The sequence below is a fragment of the Drosophila mauritiana genome, chromosome 2R, assembly GCF_004382145.1.
Source record: "Drosophila mauritiana strain mau12 chromosome 2R, ASM438214v1, whole genome shotgun sequence".
NCBI lineage: Eukaryota > Metazoa > Arthropoda > Insecta > Diptera > Drosophilidae > Drosophila > Drosophila mauritiana.
In genome coordinates, this window is record NC_046668.1 from 11983791 (window position 1) to 12004928 (window position 21138).

The window sequence follows — 21138 nt, forward strand, 5'->3', positions numbered from 1 at the left end:
GTTCCAGTATTCCCTTTTCGGTTTCAAAATTCAAAATTAAAAAATGACACTACGTCAGCTGATGCGACTGAATATGGCGCATTTCCGGGCCAAAGCATGGAATACTAAAGCCATGTCCACCAAGTCGGCCAAGTCCTGCTTCGCCAAGTCGATGAAGCCCATGAAGCAGTTCAAGCGCCCGCGCATTTCGAAGATCAGTGTAGTTGGCGCCGGTCAGGTGGGCACGGCGATCAGTGCCATGCTGTTGCTCCGGAATCTCACCAAGAACCTGGTCATCCTGGACATTAACTACGAACTGGCCCAAGCGGAGGCACTGGACTTTCAGCACGCATCCGCCTTTCTAAACGATGCTCGGGTGGTGCCCTGCGGCGATAGTACCAACTCCAAGAATTCCGATGTGGTGATCATTACGGCGGGAGCTCGGCCCTCCGGCAAGGATCGTTCTCGCCTGGCTGCAATGCAAAAGACCGTCGAAATCCTGAAGAAGGCGGTGCCCAAACTGGTGGATCTCAGTCCCGATGCCACCTTCATTATCATCTCGAATCCTGCCGATGTTATGACCTATGCCGTCCAGCGAATTACCAATCTACCAAAGCATCGCTGCTTCACCACTGGCTGTCACCTGGACACGGTGAGGTTCCGCAACCTGATCGCAAATCGACTTCGATTGCCTCCGTCTCAGGTTCACGGCTATGTGATCGGAGAACATGGCGCCAGTGCGGTTCCAGTGTGGTCCAGTGTCTCCATTGCCGGCATCCGGCTGAATGATGTGGTGAAGAACCTGGCCTGCGGCGATGATCCCGAGAACTGGGCGAAGATCAACAAGCAAGTCACCACCGGCGGACTGGCGGTGGCCAAAACCAAGGGCTATACCAACTGGGCCATTGCGCTCACCTGTGCGGATATCGTGCAGGCAATGTCCGGCGGGAAGGGAAAGATCGCATGCGTGGGCACGGACATGAAAGGCCTAAGTGGCATCCAGGACAACGTGGTGCTATCGCTGCCCTGCTTGGTCACCTCGGGTGGCATCAGTCACGTTTTCGAGCTGCCCCTCACGGATGTGGAGCAAAGCAAGCTGATGGCCTCCGCCAACATCCTTCTGGAGGCCCAATGCTCTCTGAGTATTTGATTCATGATTGGATTGGATTGGCCAAGTCACTGGATTTTAAGAAGTTTTAATCCAGGAATTCTTTAGTAGCTGAGCTACTGAAGGATTCTACGAAAAAAAATTATACTAATGGTTTATTTGTTGTTCCGAAATATTTATATCGCAAACGAATACTTTTTGGAAATGTACATATTCTGGAAAATGTAGACCAGTGAAGAGATAGAATGTTAACCACATTGTTATATAGTATGTACATATCCAGATACATATTATACCTTTTTACGAGAGCCCAATAAATAGGAAATTGAAAACGAAAAAGGAACTTCTGACTGGAAATAGCCCATAAAAACCACACCCAAATCTCAAGTGGAAAGTGAAAACCGCAGAAGACCAGCTGTGGGAGCGAGTAGGCAAGCCCTTCGCCCTTTCCCACTTTCAGCTGGAGCAAGTGAGATGCACACACACACGAATGTTTTGTAGAAGAGCTAAAAAAATGCAGAGATACAAGAAATCTTTGCTAGCATTTCTGTGACCCTGTTCGTAGACGTCGAAAATTTTGTAATTTTTCCAAAAATTATGATTTATATCGCATGGTGAAGTGACAATTCTTTTGAAGATTTTGGATCCCAAGGTCTTGGGGCAGGACGATCAAGAAAAATCGAAAGTCAAAGGTCTTCGGAACGAATAGGTGAACAGCGCAATGAGAAAGCAGCTGATGAGCTCCGGCAAAGAAATGTGGAGTCTTAAGATGTTTGGGGCCCTATGTTGCGCAACTTTTGGAGCCAAGGTCTACGATTGTAGCAGGCGCCCACGAATCTCAGCAGCGATCAGCGATCGCGTTCCGCTCCACCATTATTTTTATTATTTTTGGTGGCGAAGCGACGAAGCGAATCAAGTGGCTGGTTGGTTGACCCGGGGTTGCGACACGCCAAGATTATGCAGCATCCCATCCAATGGATGCAAGTGTAGCCAAGTGTAACACACCACCAGGCGATCAGAAGTTGGGCAGGTGGAACTCCCACGAAACACGTAGATTTTCAACGCCTCGTTGCATCGTCTGGGAAAATGTTCCGCTACGATTTGGTTTTTTGGGCTATTGTTGCTAGTTGGTGAATGCAAAGACACGCCCACGCAGGCCCTCCTGCCTTTCCCGTGAAATTTGTTTAAATAAATGGAGAATGCTTAACACAATTTAGCTGTTTGTTTGCCTAATGGAAATTCACCAGGCGCACAGTGCGTGAAGAAAGTATGCACCAACGTTTGATTTTCCAGCTACCTGCTAATAGATTTTCGGGTCTTCATTTTGTTTTTTCTATTTCCTTATGTTTGCCTGTTGAAATGCTACAGTTTTCCCCCAAAATCACCCAAAAATTTATGAAGAGACCCCCACGGAGCATGACAAATGTTTATTTGTTTGTTTTGATTGCGCAACTACGAATAGGCCTACATAAATTCTAGACTGCGTGTCGTAAGATACAAAATCTTCGAAAAAATTGGAAACCTACTCAATTTGCTGTTGACCTATTGAAATGCGACAGTTTCACATGTGTTTTCGGAATTGCGTGGGATGATCGTGCAGCACGTGTGTGTTGACATACTGACCGCAGTGAGTGTACTCGATCAGGGGGACTTCCCCGTGAATCTGGCCGCCTGGATTTTTTCAAATTACATGGTGCTATGAACCATATCCCACCATTTTCCCACACTGATTGGCCCGCACATGCCATCCTCTATTTTCGATGTGCATCCGAGTGTGACCTTCGAACAGGCAAACAGCCAGAGCAGCCTGCATCCGATGCATCCGTTGCATCCAGTGCAACCAAGTGCAACGCCATGGATTTTTCCCACAGCCGAGGGCTCTGGGTTATATTTAACAAATGCATGAGAGATTTGGGTGCGCTGCGTTTTCGTTTTCGTTTCGGATGCTGGATGCAGTTATCCGTGGCACGACATACACCTACTATCAATTTTGTCAGCCTGTTTGGCTTGGCTACACTTCAGTGATCTTCTGAATGGGATTAGGGTAGATTATCATCGCCCATTCCATTGCTCTGTTGTAGAGTTAGGCATTCGCCTCCTTGATTTTCTGCCAACCTGCTCCAATGATCTGCTTGGTCACGATCCAGTGATTTTTTCCCAGAACTGCCCTTTGACCCCTGAAATAGTTTTCCGTACAGATTTTCCGCCTAAATCTGGCATTGGTTATTGATGCTGGCCTGGTCGCCTAATCCGTTTGGTCACAGCTCAGTGATTTTCAATGATTGAACTTCCTTAGGGATTACCGATGCACCCACACACTTCTCGTGTCTGCCTTCTACAATTTTTGAAAACCTGTTCGAATGCTATAGTTTTTGTGACTTTTAACTCTTTTTATTGCATCTCATTTTAATTTTTGTGGATTTAAAATCGAATTTATTCGTTGGATTCTGTTCTATATCTTTGCTTACCTGTTAAGTTGAGCCAGTTCTTAATGCCTGACTGATTCCTTGATTCTGATTCTTCTTGAGAACCAGTTTTTGTATTTTTTGGCTATTGATTTTAGGCCTCCGTTTGAATGCCTGGTATTTTGGTGCAGGATGTTGCACTTCGGTGATTTTCTACCTGTATTTGCTAAAATCCATAGCATACATAAATGCAGAATCATTCTTAAATGCTGTGAGCCTGTTGAAATGATACATATATGTGATCTTATATAACCATAATGATCTTCCTTCCGTAAGCCTATCTCAAAATATGTTCTCAAATCAAAGGGTTAGGATGCTCAAAACTGTAGCAATGTAACAGGAGAACAAGAAAAAGGACACAAATCTGGAAAAACTAATATCTAACTACCAAGGTAATTGGGAATTATCTACAGGTATATTCTGTGGGTCCTTATGTGTTTTCTATAGAAATCTGGTTCTTATTCAGGTTGTTTTTCCGTGAGATTTCTGCGTGGTATTTATGTAGGCCTGTTCGAATTTTCTGGCTTGGTCACGATTCATTGGTTTTCACAATTTTCAAATATATAAACACATCTTTTAAAAGTGAAAGATTGAGTGGAAATCTTTATGCTAGAAGAATCATTTTCCAGTGACTATTTAAGAATTATGTTCACCTGCTTAATTGTGGAAAAATTTCTTCGCTTCACTGGTTTTCACAATCATATTTTCCAGGAAAAACTTTTCCACTACTGATGCTGCACACCACTCGGCCTGACCTTTGCTTGTTTAGAAATTGAGTCAAAGGTCACAAAAGTGTAGCATTTAAACAGGTTCTCAGAGTTTTGGGATAAGGTTAGAATCTAGAAATCGCAATACATTCTGAACCATTCTGTTCCAAATCGATCATAAAATACCTTTATCATATGTTCCATATACATTATAACATTATGCATGTGATTTACATAAGTGTAAGTTAATCAAACTCCTATCATTGCACAAAGTGAAGATATAAATATTTAAATTGTAGCATTCGAACAGGCAAACAAGAAATGTCACAAGCAGACGGCAGGTCAAAGTTGAGCCACGAAAAGGTCATCTAATCTTTGGAAAAGATGCTGCACATTTTGAGTCCACATTTCATGGCAGCCTATTCGTCTTTGCGGCCATGGTTACGGTTCCTTGATTTTCATCCAAAGACAAACACATCCGTGGGAGAATCCCACCAAAACGAGGTCGCACTTGGAAATTCTCATCTTCGGCGGGTGTTGATCTCCTGCTGCGATCGTTGGCCTAAAACTCTTGCTAACCTGTTCCCTGGATACACACGAGTGCGCTCCACTGATTTTTCCCATCATCGAGCGATGCTCCCCTGCCTTTGGGCACTTTCTTCATCTCCTGGCTGGCCTCCTGAAGGTTGCTGTGAACCTGTTCGAAAATTATGCATCGATGCGCATCAGTGGCAATCATGGCAACATAATAATGGGATGCTGCTGATGAGGTTGCTCATAAACTGATGAGGGTACCTGGCTACCTAGCTACCTGTAGATTCACTCCGTTCGCCTAACTGCGCATTCTGTTCACCTGTTCGTTTGCTACACTTTATGCATGCTTCGGCAGTTTTCTAATTATGACTTATGATCTCTGAGATTAGACAAACAATGGATCGTGACACGTGGTTCCCAAGATGCTTTCGCTTGTGCCTGACCTTTTCCCACGATCTGTTTGCGGTTGAGCCCTCGGGGCCCATGATCACCGCAAATCCCCGGCAGACAAGACAGCCAAAGGCTTAAATCTGTATCATTCGAATGGGCGAACAGAACGGCGAAGACGAGCTCATACAACTTCACCAGGTAGGCCAGGTAACTGAGCAGAGCACATATTCCTGGCCAAAAATCTCAGCTGGCTGGGATGCTGTTGCCCTGATCGTGAGGTTCGGCTTGATTGCACTTTAAGCCGCAGGCGATGGCCCGAGGCAAAGTTCCTGGAGTTCCTGGAAGTCAGCACAACAAAAGGCTTTGGATTTGATGGATGGGTTTTTTGTTTGTTTTGCTAATTGATTTTGATCAGGTCAGCAGAATTGGTACGAAGGCAGTTCAAGAAACCCAAGAACCGACTTCCTTCCCTTTCTTGAAGAAACACTTTGTATCCCTACTTTCTACACACGCAAATTGCCATGATTGAGAACGACAGCTTCCTGTTTATTTTAATACGGCGTGAAATTGGAACAGGCTGTCAGGAGGGTAGAGCTAGTTCTCCGCTCTTCGCACTTGAATGATTCTCTTGGGTCCAATCATGGGCTATTGTAATTCGATGCGTGTCGAAGACCATTATGCGGGTCTTTGGTAGGCAGGGGCAGCACTGCGTAGACCCTCCTTTCTTCGCTGTGAGCCTAGTGAAAAACATGAAATTATCGTGACAAACATCAGGGTTCATTAAGTCGCTTAAACATACTTACCACACACCACGATCGCGTTTCATGACGATCCGATCCATATGGAGAGTGCGGCCGAGAGGGGCGTTTCCTTTGCCGCGGGCCATTTGAGACCCTATAATTTTCCAGTTGATAATCTTGGCTGATGATCGCTAATTGGCTGTCAAAGGGACAGGAACGCAGGGTAGCCTAGCAAGCAACTGGTTGATTGGAGAGTTAGTTGTACATGTGTGGAAGGTATACTCTGCGGGGTTGAAACTCTGTGGCACGTGCCACACTTTCTTAAGGTCTTCGAGTTCCTTTTGTCTGAAATTTGATGCTTGTAAATGTCTTGGGACCGAACAGGAAAACAGAGTTTGTAGCACGACGAGAAGATGTTTTTGGAACTCGTGTTTCTTTGGCGTTTCTTTTTCAGTTCCCTTATTGCCGGTGGTTGAAGTTGAATTTGATTTCGCGCTGGAAGGGGAAAATGATTGCTGGCTTGTGCGTAATTGAATTACTTAATGATGCGGTTGGAATTGGAATGCATTTTTCCAAAACTTATGGAATATATACGAACTGTATACTTGGCAGTCAGAGTATTGAAAGCAGAGTACACTTTTTGAGAGACTTTTTTAGAAAAAAGCCACCATTGGATATTGATTTAACTAGTACAATACATATAAATTAATAACAAGACAGAATGCTAAGTTCTTTAAAGTTCTTCCAGCTGTTATAAACCGCAGTCATGGACTTGGCTAATGATCCCGATCAAGAATACATACATATACTTTACTTGGTCGAAATTGCAGCCCAGAACCCGCAGCATATATAAGAGAATATAGGTCAGTAGCACAATTATATAAATAAATATGTGTAACTCTTAAAGTTTCTTTCTGTATAACCTAAATATTTATTTATTAACTTTCGCATCGCAAAATGTTTTAACTTTGTTTACAACATTTGAAGAGCCCGGCGAAAGTCTTGTATTAATTTGCCTAACTCGTGTCTTTAGTCGGTCTCATCTCAACCTCTGCTGACTTTCTGCCTTCCTGGTCGAGATCTTCGCTTGAGCATAAACAGTTCTCACGATCACTCGCTCTCGGCAGAGAACATTCGTTCTTGTAACGGATAATGGCCAAGAATTTCCCACACGATGTTGACACAGCGAACCGCGACCAGCCAACCAGACAGACCTTAAGGCCCTCCGCAAACACTCACACACACACACACGCCCGTTCCACAGAGTCCACATCCGTTTAACGTAACGATCGAGGATCTCGTTAAGAGCAACTGCAACCAGTGGAGTGGAGTAGAGCTGGAAAGTGGACGCAACCATCATATTCTTCTGCGCTCCTGGTCCCTTTTCCAATGCTTCGATTCGTAGTTCTCACGCGAGCACATGCCAAAGCGAAAAAAGGGACAGGGAAACAATTAACAACTAATTTAGGCCTCTGCATATAATTTTATGGAGAGTGCGGAGAGTCGCAGTCCCACAGGGAGATGCCTATCTGCAGGAGCTGTGGGAAAAAATACGTTACATTCCTTTCCATTCCTTCTCTGTCTGCCTGGCGGTGCGGCATTTATTCCCACGCGATCCTCGACTCTCGTTTTTGTTGGTTTTTGGGGTTTCGCTTTCGTGGAGTACCCAGCAATATTAAAATACAGGGGTATATGGATGGATGGTGAGCAGGTGTAGGATCCTGTAAGTTCTGTTATTTTTCAATCTCTATAGTAATATAATTTTTAAAAAAATGTTTGTTTTAAGAATATTGTATTCTACAATTATACTCGTACAATTTCTTTCTTAAGGCGTAGGATTAATATCTTAAAAAAGTAATATTTTGTAACTCACGATTAGAACTAGGTAACTAATAGTCGGTATCATTCCACTGCAACGTTCTTTCTTGTTTTTTGTGGGTCTTCGTTCACACGCTCTGTGCGTAAAAAACAGAAAATGAAGATATGGGAAAGGCAGGGATGCTGGCTCTTTTTGCTGTTCGCCTGTTGCTAAACCAAAAAATATTGATTGAAATTCTCACGCTCGAGGCAAGGAATTTTACCTGCAGCGAAAGGATTACGCCCACATTAGCTGAAAGATTTTCGATCGAGGTATTTGTTAAATATATTTTTTGAATTGTTGTCTTTGGTTTACTGAAAGCCGCTTATAGAAGGTGACAGTTTCAACCCTCTTTTGGATTCAATCCAGTTGAAGATGCTCTTTGGGAGACGTATGAATCTGCTGTTCCCCTAATGGAAGCCAAGACTTGGCACGACTTCTTACTTTCTTATGAATGAAGGCAATTCAACCCTCATTTATAAGGTGTTGTTGCGTAATCTTCACTCCTCCTGCAGTCCAAATCACGAGGGTTGCAAACGTCTTAACAAAAAGGAGAAAGAGAAGGAATGCCTTCTTGTAGCTCAATAGTTTGGTGGTAGTTTTGAACTACTACCTTATAATAAACCTCATAGGTAAGACGGCGATAGCTAATCCTGGAAAGGTGAGATTCGCTTTCTGGCGAAACTGTTTGCCTGGTATCGGATTTAATTGAAGCGATGATGCTTTAATTCAATTTGCATATAAAGTTCGTTGGAAGAACAAGGACTCCCAGGAGGAATCCTACCCAACTGTTGCTCGCTGCTTGCCTGATGATATTGAAAACTAATTAGTATTCCATATATAGCCCGCATTCTCACGCCTTCGGGGAATCGGAGAACATGCGGGCCAAACGAACCCAAAGGAATCCATAAAAAGATCAAAGATATCCTAAGGTTTCGCGTATCATGTGTCCGTCGGGAATGTTGAAATCAGTTCATTGCCTTACGGATGCTGTTTGCCTAGTAGAAACCGACTAATTAAGCCGATTTCGTTCTCACGCCTATCCCAAAAATCTTAGCATGTGGCATGTGGAGTTCCAAGAAAAAGAGCAGCATAAAAAGATCCGAAAAAAAACGTGTCATAAAAAAGATCCCACAAATGCATGTCAAATAATAAATGCTTATTTTTTAAAAGAAACGGAAGCTGGTACAGGAAATGGAATCCGTAAGATCAGAAATCGATTTCCTGTTTGAAAAATAGGATTTCAAGTGGTAACAGAAGGCATTTCCTATTACCGTTATCCTGCAGGTGTTCTTTAACATGCCATCCGGTAAATATTTCACCAGATTTTGGTCATGAGGATGATCGTTGTAAGACACGTGCCAGTTTCCTGCTTTCCTGTTAGAGAATCCATAGATTTAACCACCACCGGGAAACGTTTCCCACGTTCTTTCATTTTCCCAGGAAAACTCAGCCTTGGAGTGTGCTACTAAAGATCTTCCGGTCCCTTTTTTATCCATCCATTTTCATCGTGGAAATGACCTTTGGTGTAAACAAAGATCATTTCCGGTTGAAAATAGGCGTAACCTAAGATTATGATTCCGCTTTCGTAGTCCTGCAGGTGATCCTTCCAAATGCCATATGTTCGTCCGGTTGGCAAAGAATATGGTTTCAGCCTGGGAAACCTGTATGGACACTTGCCCACAGTCCTGTTGTCCTGTTAGAAAGTCCTTAATCTTACAGCCACTTGAGCAATTTTCTCACAACATCTTTTCCCATAAAAATTAAACAACTAACTTCCAAAGATTTTTTCCCAGGATCCTTTTTTATAGATCATTGCCTGTTGCTCTTCTTGAATCTTGTCGAATTTTACGGATTTTAGTTTCAATTAAGTAAAAAAAACGGAAATGTAATTTGAAGTGTAAGCTATATCACTTCCGGTTGATAAATAATTTTTCCCAAGAATGCGATCTTTCCTCAATCTTACAAGTGGTAATTCCTTGGCCTGTTGCTGAGTTCTTAGAAATTATTTTGGGACTTATTTTGAATTGCGGCTCAGAGCGCGTGCTGTCCTTTCTGTTGTCCTGCTGGAAAATTGTCAGGCACCACCACCACTTGAAGTTTGTTCCCACGATGGCAGATATACGATTTTCCCATGAAATATTTATAGTTTGCCTTGGTTTTTTGAAAATTATTTTGCTTGTACCTCTTTGCTAATTCTGTTGTCCTGGTAGGATTTTCGTTAAGGGGTTAAATATTCTTTAATTTCTTACACACTCGAAATCAAAATTTTCCAAGGAATGGAAGACAGGGTTTTCATTTCTATTGTGTTGCTTCTATTTATGTTCGCTTGGTCCTTAAAATTTCACTTTTGCTGATTAAATTTTTCACTTGATACAGTTGAAAAGTATGCTATAACTATTTGCCACAAATTTGCTTTAACTATGCACATTTTCCAATATCTTCTATGCAAGACAAGTCCTTAATTGCGTTGAGAGTCCTGTACGTTTTTATGTTTGCCTGGTGAATGAATATTGATTTTTTTGTAATTTACACAATTTTTCACACGATCAGATATATTAGGTTTACAATCTGCATGGGAAAAAATACACGACCGCCTTTTATTTTCCCATGCAACAGGTTTTAGGATGAAAATGAACTATCACAACTTTCCCAGGACTCAGGTAACATTCCTTTAAAAAACTATTTGTTTGGCCCGAACCATGTAAGGTCGCACGATACATGAGAATTGATCACCATCGACGGATTTTCCTCGGTTTTCCAAACAAAAGGCAGCAGGAATGCAACATCGTGTGCTCCGTGCCACTTACATTTTCCCAGGACTCGTTCTTGGGTAGACTCCTTTTCGGAAAACTAATGCAATCGTCCTACAATTTGTATGTTCGCCTGGTATTATTTAATTAAATTTTCCCGAATAGCTTGAATTTTTCACACGGTTAAGTAAACAAATTTTCCTAAACCTTTTTAAACTACGTAAATTGTTTAATTATTTTCCCAAGCAACAGGTCACAGGAAACGCATTTTCCATCTCCATCTCAATCCATCTTCACTTTCCCAGGACTCCACTTCAGGTAACATTCCTTCGGAAAAACTATGTGGAGTGTGCTGCTGTTTTTCATGTTTGCCTGGTACACGAATATTGATTTTTCTTGATTAAGCTGCAATTTTCACACGGCCGGCAGATGCATTTTCCCACATCTGCCCAGGCTGCATTACAAATGTATTTAAAATGCATTTATTTTCTTTCCCATGCAACAGGTTGCAGGAAAAGCCGTATCATCGTGTGATTCGTAACATCTGCTGGTTCCCAGGACCCTTCAGCAGGTATAAGATCGTTCGATCTCTCATCGGAAAAACTCAGTGGCACGTTCTGCTGTTTTTCCTGTTTGCCTGGTGGCAATGTTTACATTGTGAACATCTGGCGCGGAAAATTCACACGGTAGACAAACTGTTGGAGGACCAAAAGCAGATGAAAATTTTCCCACAGCTGCAGTGGTTGCAACTGAATAGATCTTAATTTTTAGAAAGACCGTTTTTTAAACAAAGGCGGGGAGGTTTCCATGTGAAATCAACAGGTTTCTTGGAAAAAGGGTGCTCCTTTGTACCGTGCTGCATTTTCAGCTGCATTTTCCAGTCTGGAGCAACAGGTAGAGATTCTTTTGGGAAAACTCTGTGGTAATGCTATCATTTTCGCTGCTGCCCTGGTAGAAGAGTTTTCCATTTACACAACAATTTTGGAAAATTCACACGATCGGAACAGATGTAGAGATCGCATTTCCCACAGCTTCACCAGCTGCATGTTCGAATTCTTAGGGCATCCCGTTTTTTATGATTCTTTTTATGTGGGAGGTCTTCTTTTTAGAAAAGATTTCAGCTGCACTTTCCCATGCCGCATGCAGGTAGAATTCTTCGGCTTGTCTTGTCTTCAAATGCTACCGAAATTGCTGAGGGCCTATTACATGATTCTTCAGGGATGTCTTCAAATTTTAAGAATTCTCACGATTTTTAAAAGATCAAGGATCAGTATCATTACCTTTTCTTCTTATGCAACAGGTCCTACCTGCAATTCCTTGAAGATTTCGAGATTTTCCAGCAAATGCAGTTTTCGTTTCTGATTTCCTGATCGAAAACTTAACAAATTATAAGCAATTTTGAACATTTTCACACGCTGAAAATGCATTTTCACATAACATCCCAAAAGGGCCAACAAAGAAAGGATCACGGACAGCAAATTCTCACGAATTTTCCCAGAGATAGGCATGTGCTAGCTACCTGCTCTATGCCATTTTCCTTAGATTTCCTGGAGTGGCGTGCTAATTTTTCTGTCAGCCCATTACAAATTTTTCAAGGTTTCCCAAGCATCTCGAATATTTCACACGGTCAGCCCGTGTCAAGAGATCTCTTCATGGTTTTGGGACAGCACCAACCACGATTTTCTTTAGCCTGTGCCGATCTTTGTTCTCACGCATCTGCCATCCAGATGGTGGAATCGGGGAATGTGGCTTAAGTTAGAATGAAAACCCACACACAAAGCGATCTCTGGTTTTATGTGACTCCAAATTCTGGGAATTATTTCTAAGGCTTGGAATGTTGACACGGTCGGTCCCTTTGAGTGGCTCAAATTCCAGAAATGGTTCGTGCGGGTACCTGAAAAAGGTCCAAATCCAGTTTGTCATCTTATTTGGCGTTGGTACTCAAGAGTCCACTGAAATGATTCTGGGCTCCTGGTGGATTGGTTGGAACTGGCATCTTTCCTTTTTTTCTTTTATTGCAAAATTTATAATCGAAGTGATGAGGCTTTTTATTTTGGATGGAGCAGGTGGTGCTATAGGTATAGACTTCATAAACAATAAAAGTTCGCCATGTTTACCCAGCTGGCAGTTTTTGGTGCTAATTAAAAAGGCTATTAAATCATTTCAACTTTATGTACTTATTTATCTTAGCTTTGCTAAATAACCTACTTAGTTTATATATTTTTATGAATTCACTTCTGGAAAGAGCACTTCAAGTATTCTTATCAAATCTCCATAGAGCAAAGTACATATTTACAATGCTGTTAATAATATTTATATTTATTTAAACATCGAAAGCTATACAAATTAATAAATGCTGTATATTTTCATTCACTCGAATGAATTAGATTTATGTAAGGATACTTGATACTTTAATTGCTGATCAGGACCTCAACACAGCTCATATCATTGGTTACAAACTTGAAGGGATTCCGGATGGTATCGTTGCGAGGATTGATCTCCGACAGAGAAACGTATGACTTATTCGGACACGATTCCCCTTCAAAAGATCCGCAGATTATCTTATTGGATATGCAGGAGTCGATGAGTTGCAGCGCCAGTTCCACTTTGGAGGTAATAGAGTACACCTGGCCAAAGGAGCACTGCCAGGAGCTCCTAATGCGACTATCAGCCGTGCACTCGGAATTCTTCAGGTTGGTATTGAAAGTATTCTGTGTGGTAATGGTGTACTTATTGGCATCACCAATCTGCAAGTGTAAAAAGAAAGCTCAGTATTCTGCTCTTACCCATATGGATAGTTGTAGTACTTACCACCTTGGTTACACAGAGCGTGTAATTTAACTGGGCAGTTGGATGCAGTTTTAGGCATTGCGCCAACCCGTTCTTCACGTTATTTTTATAGTAGTTGTTCAGGGTGTTGTAGGTGCTCTCAGGTGCATTTAAAATGCCACTAATACTTTCCTTGCACTTGATAATGGAGTCCCTGGCCACGGTGATCGTGGGTATGGTAACACTATAGTTCTGAACGCACTGTTTGCTCCAGGAATCGATCAGGATAATGGGATCCAGATGGGCGGAGGCTTGTTCCAGCTTTAGTTGCATCGAATCCGCCTGCACATCCAGGGCATTGATTTGCTTCTGAAATAGCTGCTTAAAGTTGGCTAACTCATCTGCCAGCTGTTTGATCTTCGCGTCATACTGCCGCTGATTCTGGAGTATATAGAGATCCATGGACTGGGAGCTGTTCTGCGCCTGACTGGCCACCAGGCTCAGAAGAGCCAGAATGATTGCTACTCCCAGAAAGCTCTGCATCTTGACTGTGTGCCGAACGATTGGGGAGCCTCTGTTTATATATACTCTCTACTTTCTTATCACTCTACGTACTTCCCCTGCAAAAGTCGTCGTATCAGCTGCCCCATAATGAATTTTATTTGCAAGCTCCGAAATCCGCCTCTATATTTAATTGGCTTTCATTTACTTTTCAACTCAAGAATTGTTTACATAAGGTTTGGCCGTTGTTCCTAAGAATTTCTGTGGGTATCCTCTTATCGGAGTCTTTTATAGGCGAAAAGTTAAAAATTAATTACGTTTGCCAACTTAAAGCTCTAAACAAGGTTATTTAATGGGAACGTCAAATTTTGTCAATAAGGAAGTTTTTATAGATTGGGGACTCACCCAAAACCGGCCCAAGGTAATTGTATGAATGGTTTCAAAATATCATTCTACAAAATGGCAAGAACATTCCCTTTGTTGGGTCTGGTCAGGAAGTAAATATTTTGCAAAAATTTTTAATTTATTTTGTAACAACCTAATAAGTTGTGCGATAACTTCGAAATATCAGCGTTTTTCCAACTTGAAAAGATTGTACAAAGTGTAGAGCAGTTTTGAAAATGAGTTCCTCAATGAATTTTTTAATTTGCAAGTAGTTGTATTTTAAAAGGTCAATTCAGAGGGGATTCACACTCTTAATCGCGACATAATGAATGTATGTAAGTATTATCACTGGATGATGCATCGATGGGATTTTTAATCTAATAGATGTTTTCCGTACACCTCATAAAAGGCAATCCCCATTTTGTTGTTGATCTCAGTAAATATTATAATTATACCTATTACCACTTACTAAGTAAAAGTAAGCAGGCAAGCCCACAATTTTCAAAAAATTTTTTTTTTCTTATTAATTTTATTATTTTTCTTGCCAATTTTTATCGATTTTCAATAAAAAGTTTGAAAATTCTTTCTCGCACTTTTTTTTTAGCTGTAATGGATATCTGATCGATAATAAGTCGATATACCTTGCTATTTAAATGAAATTGCAAACCTGATCGAATTATTGTCCATAAAAGGTCACTAATTATTGCCACCGCCCACTGCAAAACTACCAAGGCGATTGCGAAACGGAACTTTCTAGTATTTCAGTGCTTTTTTTTGCTATGGTTTATTAAGTATACGAATAAATATCATAAAAAATAAAATACAACAAACGCTTAGGTTAGGCGACAATTACAATGCGAAACCGAAACAAACGCAACATTTGCAGGATTAGTTAGATTGAAACGGGAGGATCGGGATCTCACTCAGTGCTGGACCAGTTTGAATCGGGATGCCTCCGCATAATCCCTGGCATCCGAGAAGTTCCGTTCCGGCTTGATGCGCACATCGGTGGGATCGTTGACGAACTCGCCACTCCAAGTGGTGGGCAGCACCGTGGGCTCCGTATTGTAGTCAAAGTAGTCCTGGTCATCGGATCGATTGCGCTCCTGTTTGATGCGGGTCTCGCCGCTCTTCACGAAGGTGCCATCCCATTCGGTGGGCAGGACAATGGGTTCCGTGTTGAATCCGTAGAAGTTGTTGGTGTTGGTCACGTTCTGGTTCTGGCGACGTATCTTGGACACATTATTAACAGCTCCATCCGGATACACGAACTTGCCGTTCCAGCCCTCGCACTTAATGGGTATATAGTCCTCTTTCTTGCGCAGTGGCATTTTCGAAATCTGTTTTTTTGAGTTTTCCAACAATTTGATCTATTCACACCGAGATCACAAACACGATTGAGTCGCTTTCGAGCAGGTCTTGTTCTAAAATATGATTTCACCTTGTTTGAGCGCAAAACTCGTCATGTAAATGATTGTTATTTGCCGCAGAGAGTCGACCCCCGCGATTTCCATTTGTTTTGCTCGTATTTTGAATCGCTGACGTCAGGGGCGCGGATCTTAACGCGGTTTCTTCCGACAGCTTCAAACGGGTTTAGACACTGACAGAAAATGTTCAATGTCAAACGGTTGAAAAAATAATGGAACTGATAAAAATATGAACATATCTAGTAGGAACAATTTGTAAATGTCTTTCATTGCATGTCTAAGAAGATTTCTGTTAGAACCACTTTTTAAATACTTTCAGTTACGTTCATGTGTACATATATTGTTGTCTCGTACCTTATAGGAAAAGTTAGGAACTCCGACCGCAGAATACTTTGTTTTTTCATCATAAATCATAAATAAAATGTTTACTAATTTATTTTGCATCTCGTAGCAGTTTAATCTTTTAATATTTATCACAGCATATGTCACAATGTAATTTTTGTTTTGCACTATTTAATTTCTCTCAGTGCACCTCCTCCGCAGGTTCGCATTTTCGATCGGCGGCAGACAACAGCGCGTCGCTCGGCGCTTGGCCATATAAAGTCATCGCGTCTGGCGGCTCAATGGCAGTTTGGAGCCCGAAGCCTCGGGAGCAGAGTTATGGTGGCCTAGCTGTCATAGGTGTCTTATGTAAAATACAGAGGTATATCTTGATTGCCAGCAGATTAAAGTGATTCATTCATTCGACCCGGCAGCGAATATGACTTTTTCTGGGGGCGGATCGCAATTAGAATGTGTATCGTATCGTTGCCGCATTCTAGTTGTAAGAATATCTATTTTTGGAGACTTGCCCATCTATTTCTGTTGGATAAATAACACTTATAAGTACGGCAAAATAATTGAGATATTGTTGACCGTTTATGGGGAAAATGTATTAATTTGCATTTTATTTTTACAAACCTTTAAAGGTAATTTACTGACTTTCCAAGCACAGCAAATAATCAGATAAGAAATATTTATTTAGCTATACTTTTTTTTATACTATAGAATTTTTTATATATTTTGTATACCCAGTTTCGGTATGCATGCTGGCTAGACGTTTTCGCATTCGAACTAACTTAATTAAAACAAAGTTATGAGTGTTCGGGCCATTATTCATTTTCGCCATGGGTTCGTGTCCAGGCTAGTTGCTAGTCTCATCAGTTTTGCCAATTAAGCTTCGCACAGGCAAACAACGAAAGGTTGTTCCGACATAGAAAAGTACACTGCGACAAATAGTTACATGCAAAATGTTGAAAAAATGTTTACCAATTTCCTTACAGATATGTATGTTGGTATGTATGATAGGTATGTTCATTTAATGTTTCTAAATCGAAGTTTTAATATTAGTTAAAGATTCTTTCGATATTAGTACTACCAACATTCTCAATAATCTTTGATATCATACATATATTTAATAATATTTTATATTTGTAATTACCACCTAATAATCCACATTGCATGATTATATTGATAAATAACAGCAATAACTTATTTTTATTGTAATTAATATTTGTTTATTATTAATGTATAGATGAAAGACCTACGACGTTATAGTTCCTGTATCTTTTTGTTGGTGATCTTTGATCTTCGTGCTGTGGTTTTGTTCTCCGTGTACCTGTTGCACCGCCAATACTCCTCCATCCCCTCCTCCATCTCTCCCGCTGGATGCGTGGCTGGCTTACCTGCGGCATGGACTCCCTCGCCGGCGACTCGACGTCCACCTCCTCCTCCACGTACAATTAGTGTCCCTCCGCTATCTGCCACCACCTCCTGCGGCCAACTCCTGCGCCGCTGCCTCGTTAGAAGAAGCAGCAGCAGCAGCAGCGGCAGCAGCGACGGCAGAGGTAGCAGCACCGGCAGCAGCAGCGACGGCAACAGTTTGAAACTTTCTCATTTCGGCTGGGATGGAAGAGCAGAATGGCCTCCAATGTTTCTGGCCTCGTCGTCGTCTGCGCATTTGCTGAGCGCCTATTCGAAAATCCAACTAATTGCTTATTTTAACCCCTTGAAAACTGAGCGCACAACCAGACAAACACTTAGTTACACACACACACACATGTACATGCACACAATGGTCCCCAGGCTTCGTGTTTATTAATTAACAACACAAAAACCCCGAACCAACAAAAGGCCCCAAACACACACACACACACAGACACACGCTCACACACATACACACGCATACACAGTGCCAACCGGGCTTAATCCAAGTGCTGTCTCTGGCATATTCATTAGTGTTCATTAGTGGAACAAAATGCTCATTTACTTAACTACTCCGGGACAGTCTGCTGTGTAGACCCATAACGAGCTCCCCCATCCCTCATACCACACCCCACCGCCCTCCTATTCCATAGTACCCCACTAGCCCCCACCACCGATTCCAGTACCACTCCCTTGGCACTTATCGGCACTCGGCAAGTCACTCGGCTCCTGCCTCGTTGGCCATCTACATCCCAATCCCAATCCCAATCCGCATCTCCATCTCGCTCTCGTGTTGCCAATTAAAATTCCACTTATGCCAAGTTAACTCACTTGGCTCGTTAATTGTTGTGGCTTTTTAATTGGACCCTTTTTTTCTCCTCCTGCTGGCTGCTTTCCCGGCTCCAATTCAATTGAACAACAACGAAAGCAACTACAACAACGGCGTTTTTAATGAATAGCGCAAAACTTGTGGGTGCTATGCATCCATTTAAGCCCGAAAAAAGCCCCCAGCCCCGATCTCTCTTGGCCCAATCAAAACTTCCACTATATGCGGACCTACCTCCTCGCTCACTGACCAGGCATTTTTTCTTTTTCAATGTCCCATTGGGATTGCTTATCGTCTGGGCTCGTCAGGGTTGTCAAGTGCGTGTGATGGATGGCTTGAAAAATATTCTGACAAATGTAAAGATACATTTTAAAGATACGATATAAATATAAAAACGTATCTTGCTTTGCTAAGCCTTTTGAAAATAATATTTAGAAACCTACTACAAAATAATTCAGGCTCACATAAATTATAAATAAAAATTAACAGAAATTATAAATAAAATTAAAAAAATTTGCTAATGAGCAATTAGTATGATTTAATTTTAATTAATTAAATAATTATTATGCAATTTGTATCTTTTTCTATTGCCAGCTTTCCTAGTAATCCCTTTTGGCGTGCTCGACAACCCTGTCGAGTTGCTCTGGCTCCATTCAACTAATGAATGAAACCGCAAGCAGTCGAGCAGCGGCAACAACAACTCGAAACAAAAACCCAACAAAAACCCCTAATTAAAATGCATTTTCATTTGGGACGTCAGTGTGCTGGCACAACCCCTTAACCCCCCTTAACCAACGGCCACCACCCGATCCTGTTGTGTGCCCCCCTCCTGAAACTCGACAGTGGCGTCCGCCAACAGGGGTTCTCATGTTGTTAGTGCTAATTAGCCCCCGCTGGCGTCGCCACTGTGCGCCTCATGAACCGTTATGCCATTGTACACACACACATACGCATAGTTATAGGCCAAGCCCCTCCAGCCCCAAAGCCCCAAAAACCCCAACCCCGCTACCGTTCGGTCTGAATGGCTGCGGGCATATTTAATTACAAAAGCTGCTAATTAGGAAACGTACACACCCACGTTGGTTAATTTGTTTGCAAACCAATTAACTCGGCGCATAGTAGCAGGCGCACAGAAAACCGCAGACAGTCGACAGGCAGCAAAAGCAGCAGCAGCGGCAGCAGCAGCAGCGGCGGCGAAAGAAACGCAGCAGCAGCAGCAGCAGCAGAAGCAGCAGCGGCAGCAGCAGCAAATGGAATATTGGTCGCTTAGCCAGTAGTCGGTCCCTCAGTTCAATTCTGGGGGTCGTCGGAAGCCTTACGTGGCCGGGATGGTTCGTTGGCTGCTGAGAACTTTCCAATCCAATTGGTGGATGGCGAACTTAACTAATGCCAACTAACTAACTAGCCAACAACTGTTAACGACACACGAAAGCCTGGCCACAAAAGATAAGGGCCCAGATGTTTTTCAGGGGGTGGCCCAGGGGTTGATAGGCGGAGCGGAGGCGACGGGGATGCCAAGAAACATTTCTAATAAATGAAAGCGAAACTTTAATGAAAAAGTTACGTTTCATTAACGTGTGTGTGCGTGTGAGTGTATCAACACTGTGAGAAAATAGGTACCAATATATAGCAAAGACCATTCATTAAAATTAAGTCACTTGTGCACTTAACTCCAATGAATTTAAATCTAGCTATCCGATATTTTTTCCTTTAAAAACTAGTCAAACGAAAAATCCACTATAAAATTATTTAAAATTAACGGTGATTATAATTTAAAATAAATCTTAGAGTTTCTCCCTCATAAAAATAATGAAAGTGGAATATTTGGCAGCATACTTTTAGACACTTTAAAGTGACGAGTTTTTTCTCTTGGTTTGGTTAAAGATTCCTTTCTTTTATTTCGCTAATGAAAGAAAGTAAATTTTGTTCTCAGTGCATGTTTGTTCTTAATAAATGAGCTAGAGTTGCTGCAAAACTTTCTGTCGCTCTGGTTTGGCACGTTTGCCTTTGTTGCTGGCTTCTGGCTTCCGCCGTCGGACGGTCGTGCGTGCTAATGAGTAATAAACCAGCATTGTTGTTGCGGGGGTGGGGTTGTGCCAGCCGTATCAACACCCCCACCCCCACCCCTGCCACACCCGGTGGCCTAGACGAGCGGTAGACTTGAATGTCAGGCGAACAGACCCATCGAGCAGCATTCGCTGTCCCAAAAGAGAGAATGCGAAACCGGTGGGGTGGTTGGGTTGGCTTGGATGGGTGGCTGGGTGGCTGGGTGTAGTGCCAGTTGCTGGGGATGGTATCTGTGTGGATGCCCTCTGTTCCGCCTCGGCTTTCGCGTTAATTAGTTTTGAGCGCTTTCATTATGCAGCTACATGTGGCAGGCGGACGTGGCGCACAGGCTTTTGTTCGAGGAGTGTGGGAGGGGGAGGTTAGTACAGGATACGCCATGTCCATGTCCATGTCTCTGCTCCGGAGCGATTCCATCTTTCGCCATCTCGCTAATGAGCTTTTTAGCTGACTAACCAATTTGGCGTAATTACATTTTTTCGGATGCTCAGATTACTTTTTAATGGTATTTCTCGAAATGCAGCTGTCAGCTACATGGAATTTAAATTTTAAAAAATTGCTGTTTGTAATTAACTTTACACTGAAACAAATCTTTTAAAAATAAGCTTAATCGCACACATTTCTAAATTTCAGAAATTATAAAAATATATAACACTTATTTTAGAGGAACTAACTAAATATATAATAGAAATGTATTACTTTCAAGATATTATTTAGTTTCTATAATACATAGAATATATATATATACATATACATGTAAATATATAAAAATAAAAATAAATTACAAAACCGTTTGTTTTATTAATAAAGTAAATAAAAATTCCATCATTGGGTATTGCATTAAATACTATAATAATGCATAATACATATGCAGGGTATTTCCCAGTCTC

General features: G+C 41.8%; 3 protein-coding genes across 3 annotated transcripts; 1 reads left to right on the forward strand and 2 right to left on the reverse strand.

The window, feature by feature from the left end:
• Window positions 1-1965, forward strand: LOC117138133 (L-lactate dehydrogenase B chain). The gene has a single exon (XM_033300002.1). The coding sequence runs from the start codon at window positions 44-46 to the stop codon at window positions 1127-1129; it is 1086 nt and encodes a 361-aa protein (XP_033155893.1). The 5' UTR covers window positions 1-43; the 3' UTR covers window positions 1130-1965.
• Window positions 1966-12832: 10867 nt separating this feature from the next.
• Window positions 12833-13862, reverse strand: LOC117137709. Its single transcript, XM_033299281.1, has 2 exons — window positions 13346-13862; window positions 12833-13281 (listed from the first exon to the last, which is right to left on the reverse strand). The coding sequence occupies exons 1-2, from the start codon at window positions 13844-13846 to the stop codon at window positions 12946-12948; spliced, it is 837 nt and encodes a 278-aa protein (XP_033155172.1). The 5' UTR covers window positions 13847-13862; the 3' UTR covers window positions 12833-12945.
• A 1085-nt stretch (window positions 13863-14947) lies between these two features.
• Window positions 14948-15589, reverse strand: LOC117137710. Its single transcript, XM_033299282.1, has one exon. It carries the CDS (start codon window positions 15517-15519, stop codon window positions 15112-15114), a length of 408 nt encoding a protein of 135 aa, XP_033155173.1. The 5' UTR covers window positions 15520-15589; the 3' UTR covers window positions 14948-15111.
• Between the last annotated feature and the right edge of the window lie 5549 nt (window positions 15590-21138).

What these genes read in the sequence shown, in the direction of transcription:
- LOC117137710 (XM_033299282.1), bottom strand. Translation starts at nt 15,519, where the DNA reads ATGCCACTGCGCAAGAAAGAGGACTATATACCCATTAAGTGCGAGGGC.
- LOC117138133 (XM_033300002.1), top strand. Translation starts at nt 44, where the DNA reads ATGACACTACGTCAGCTGATGCGACTGAATATGGCGCATTTCCGGGCC.
- LOC117137709 (XM_033299281.1), bottom strand. Translation starts at nt 13,846, where the DNA reads ATGCAGAGCTTTCTGGGAGTAGCAATCATTCTGGCTCTTCTGAGCCTG. An exon ending in CGCTCTGTGTAACCAAGGTG is followed by an intron (nt 13,282 to 13,345) that starts GTAAGTACTACA and finishes TTACACTTGCAG; the next exon opens with ATTGGTGATGCCAATAAGTA.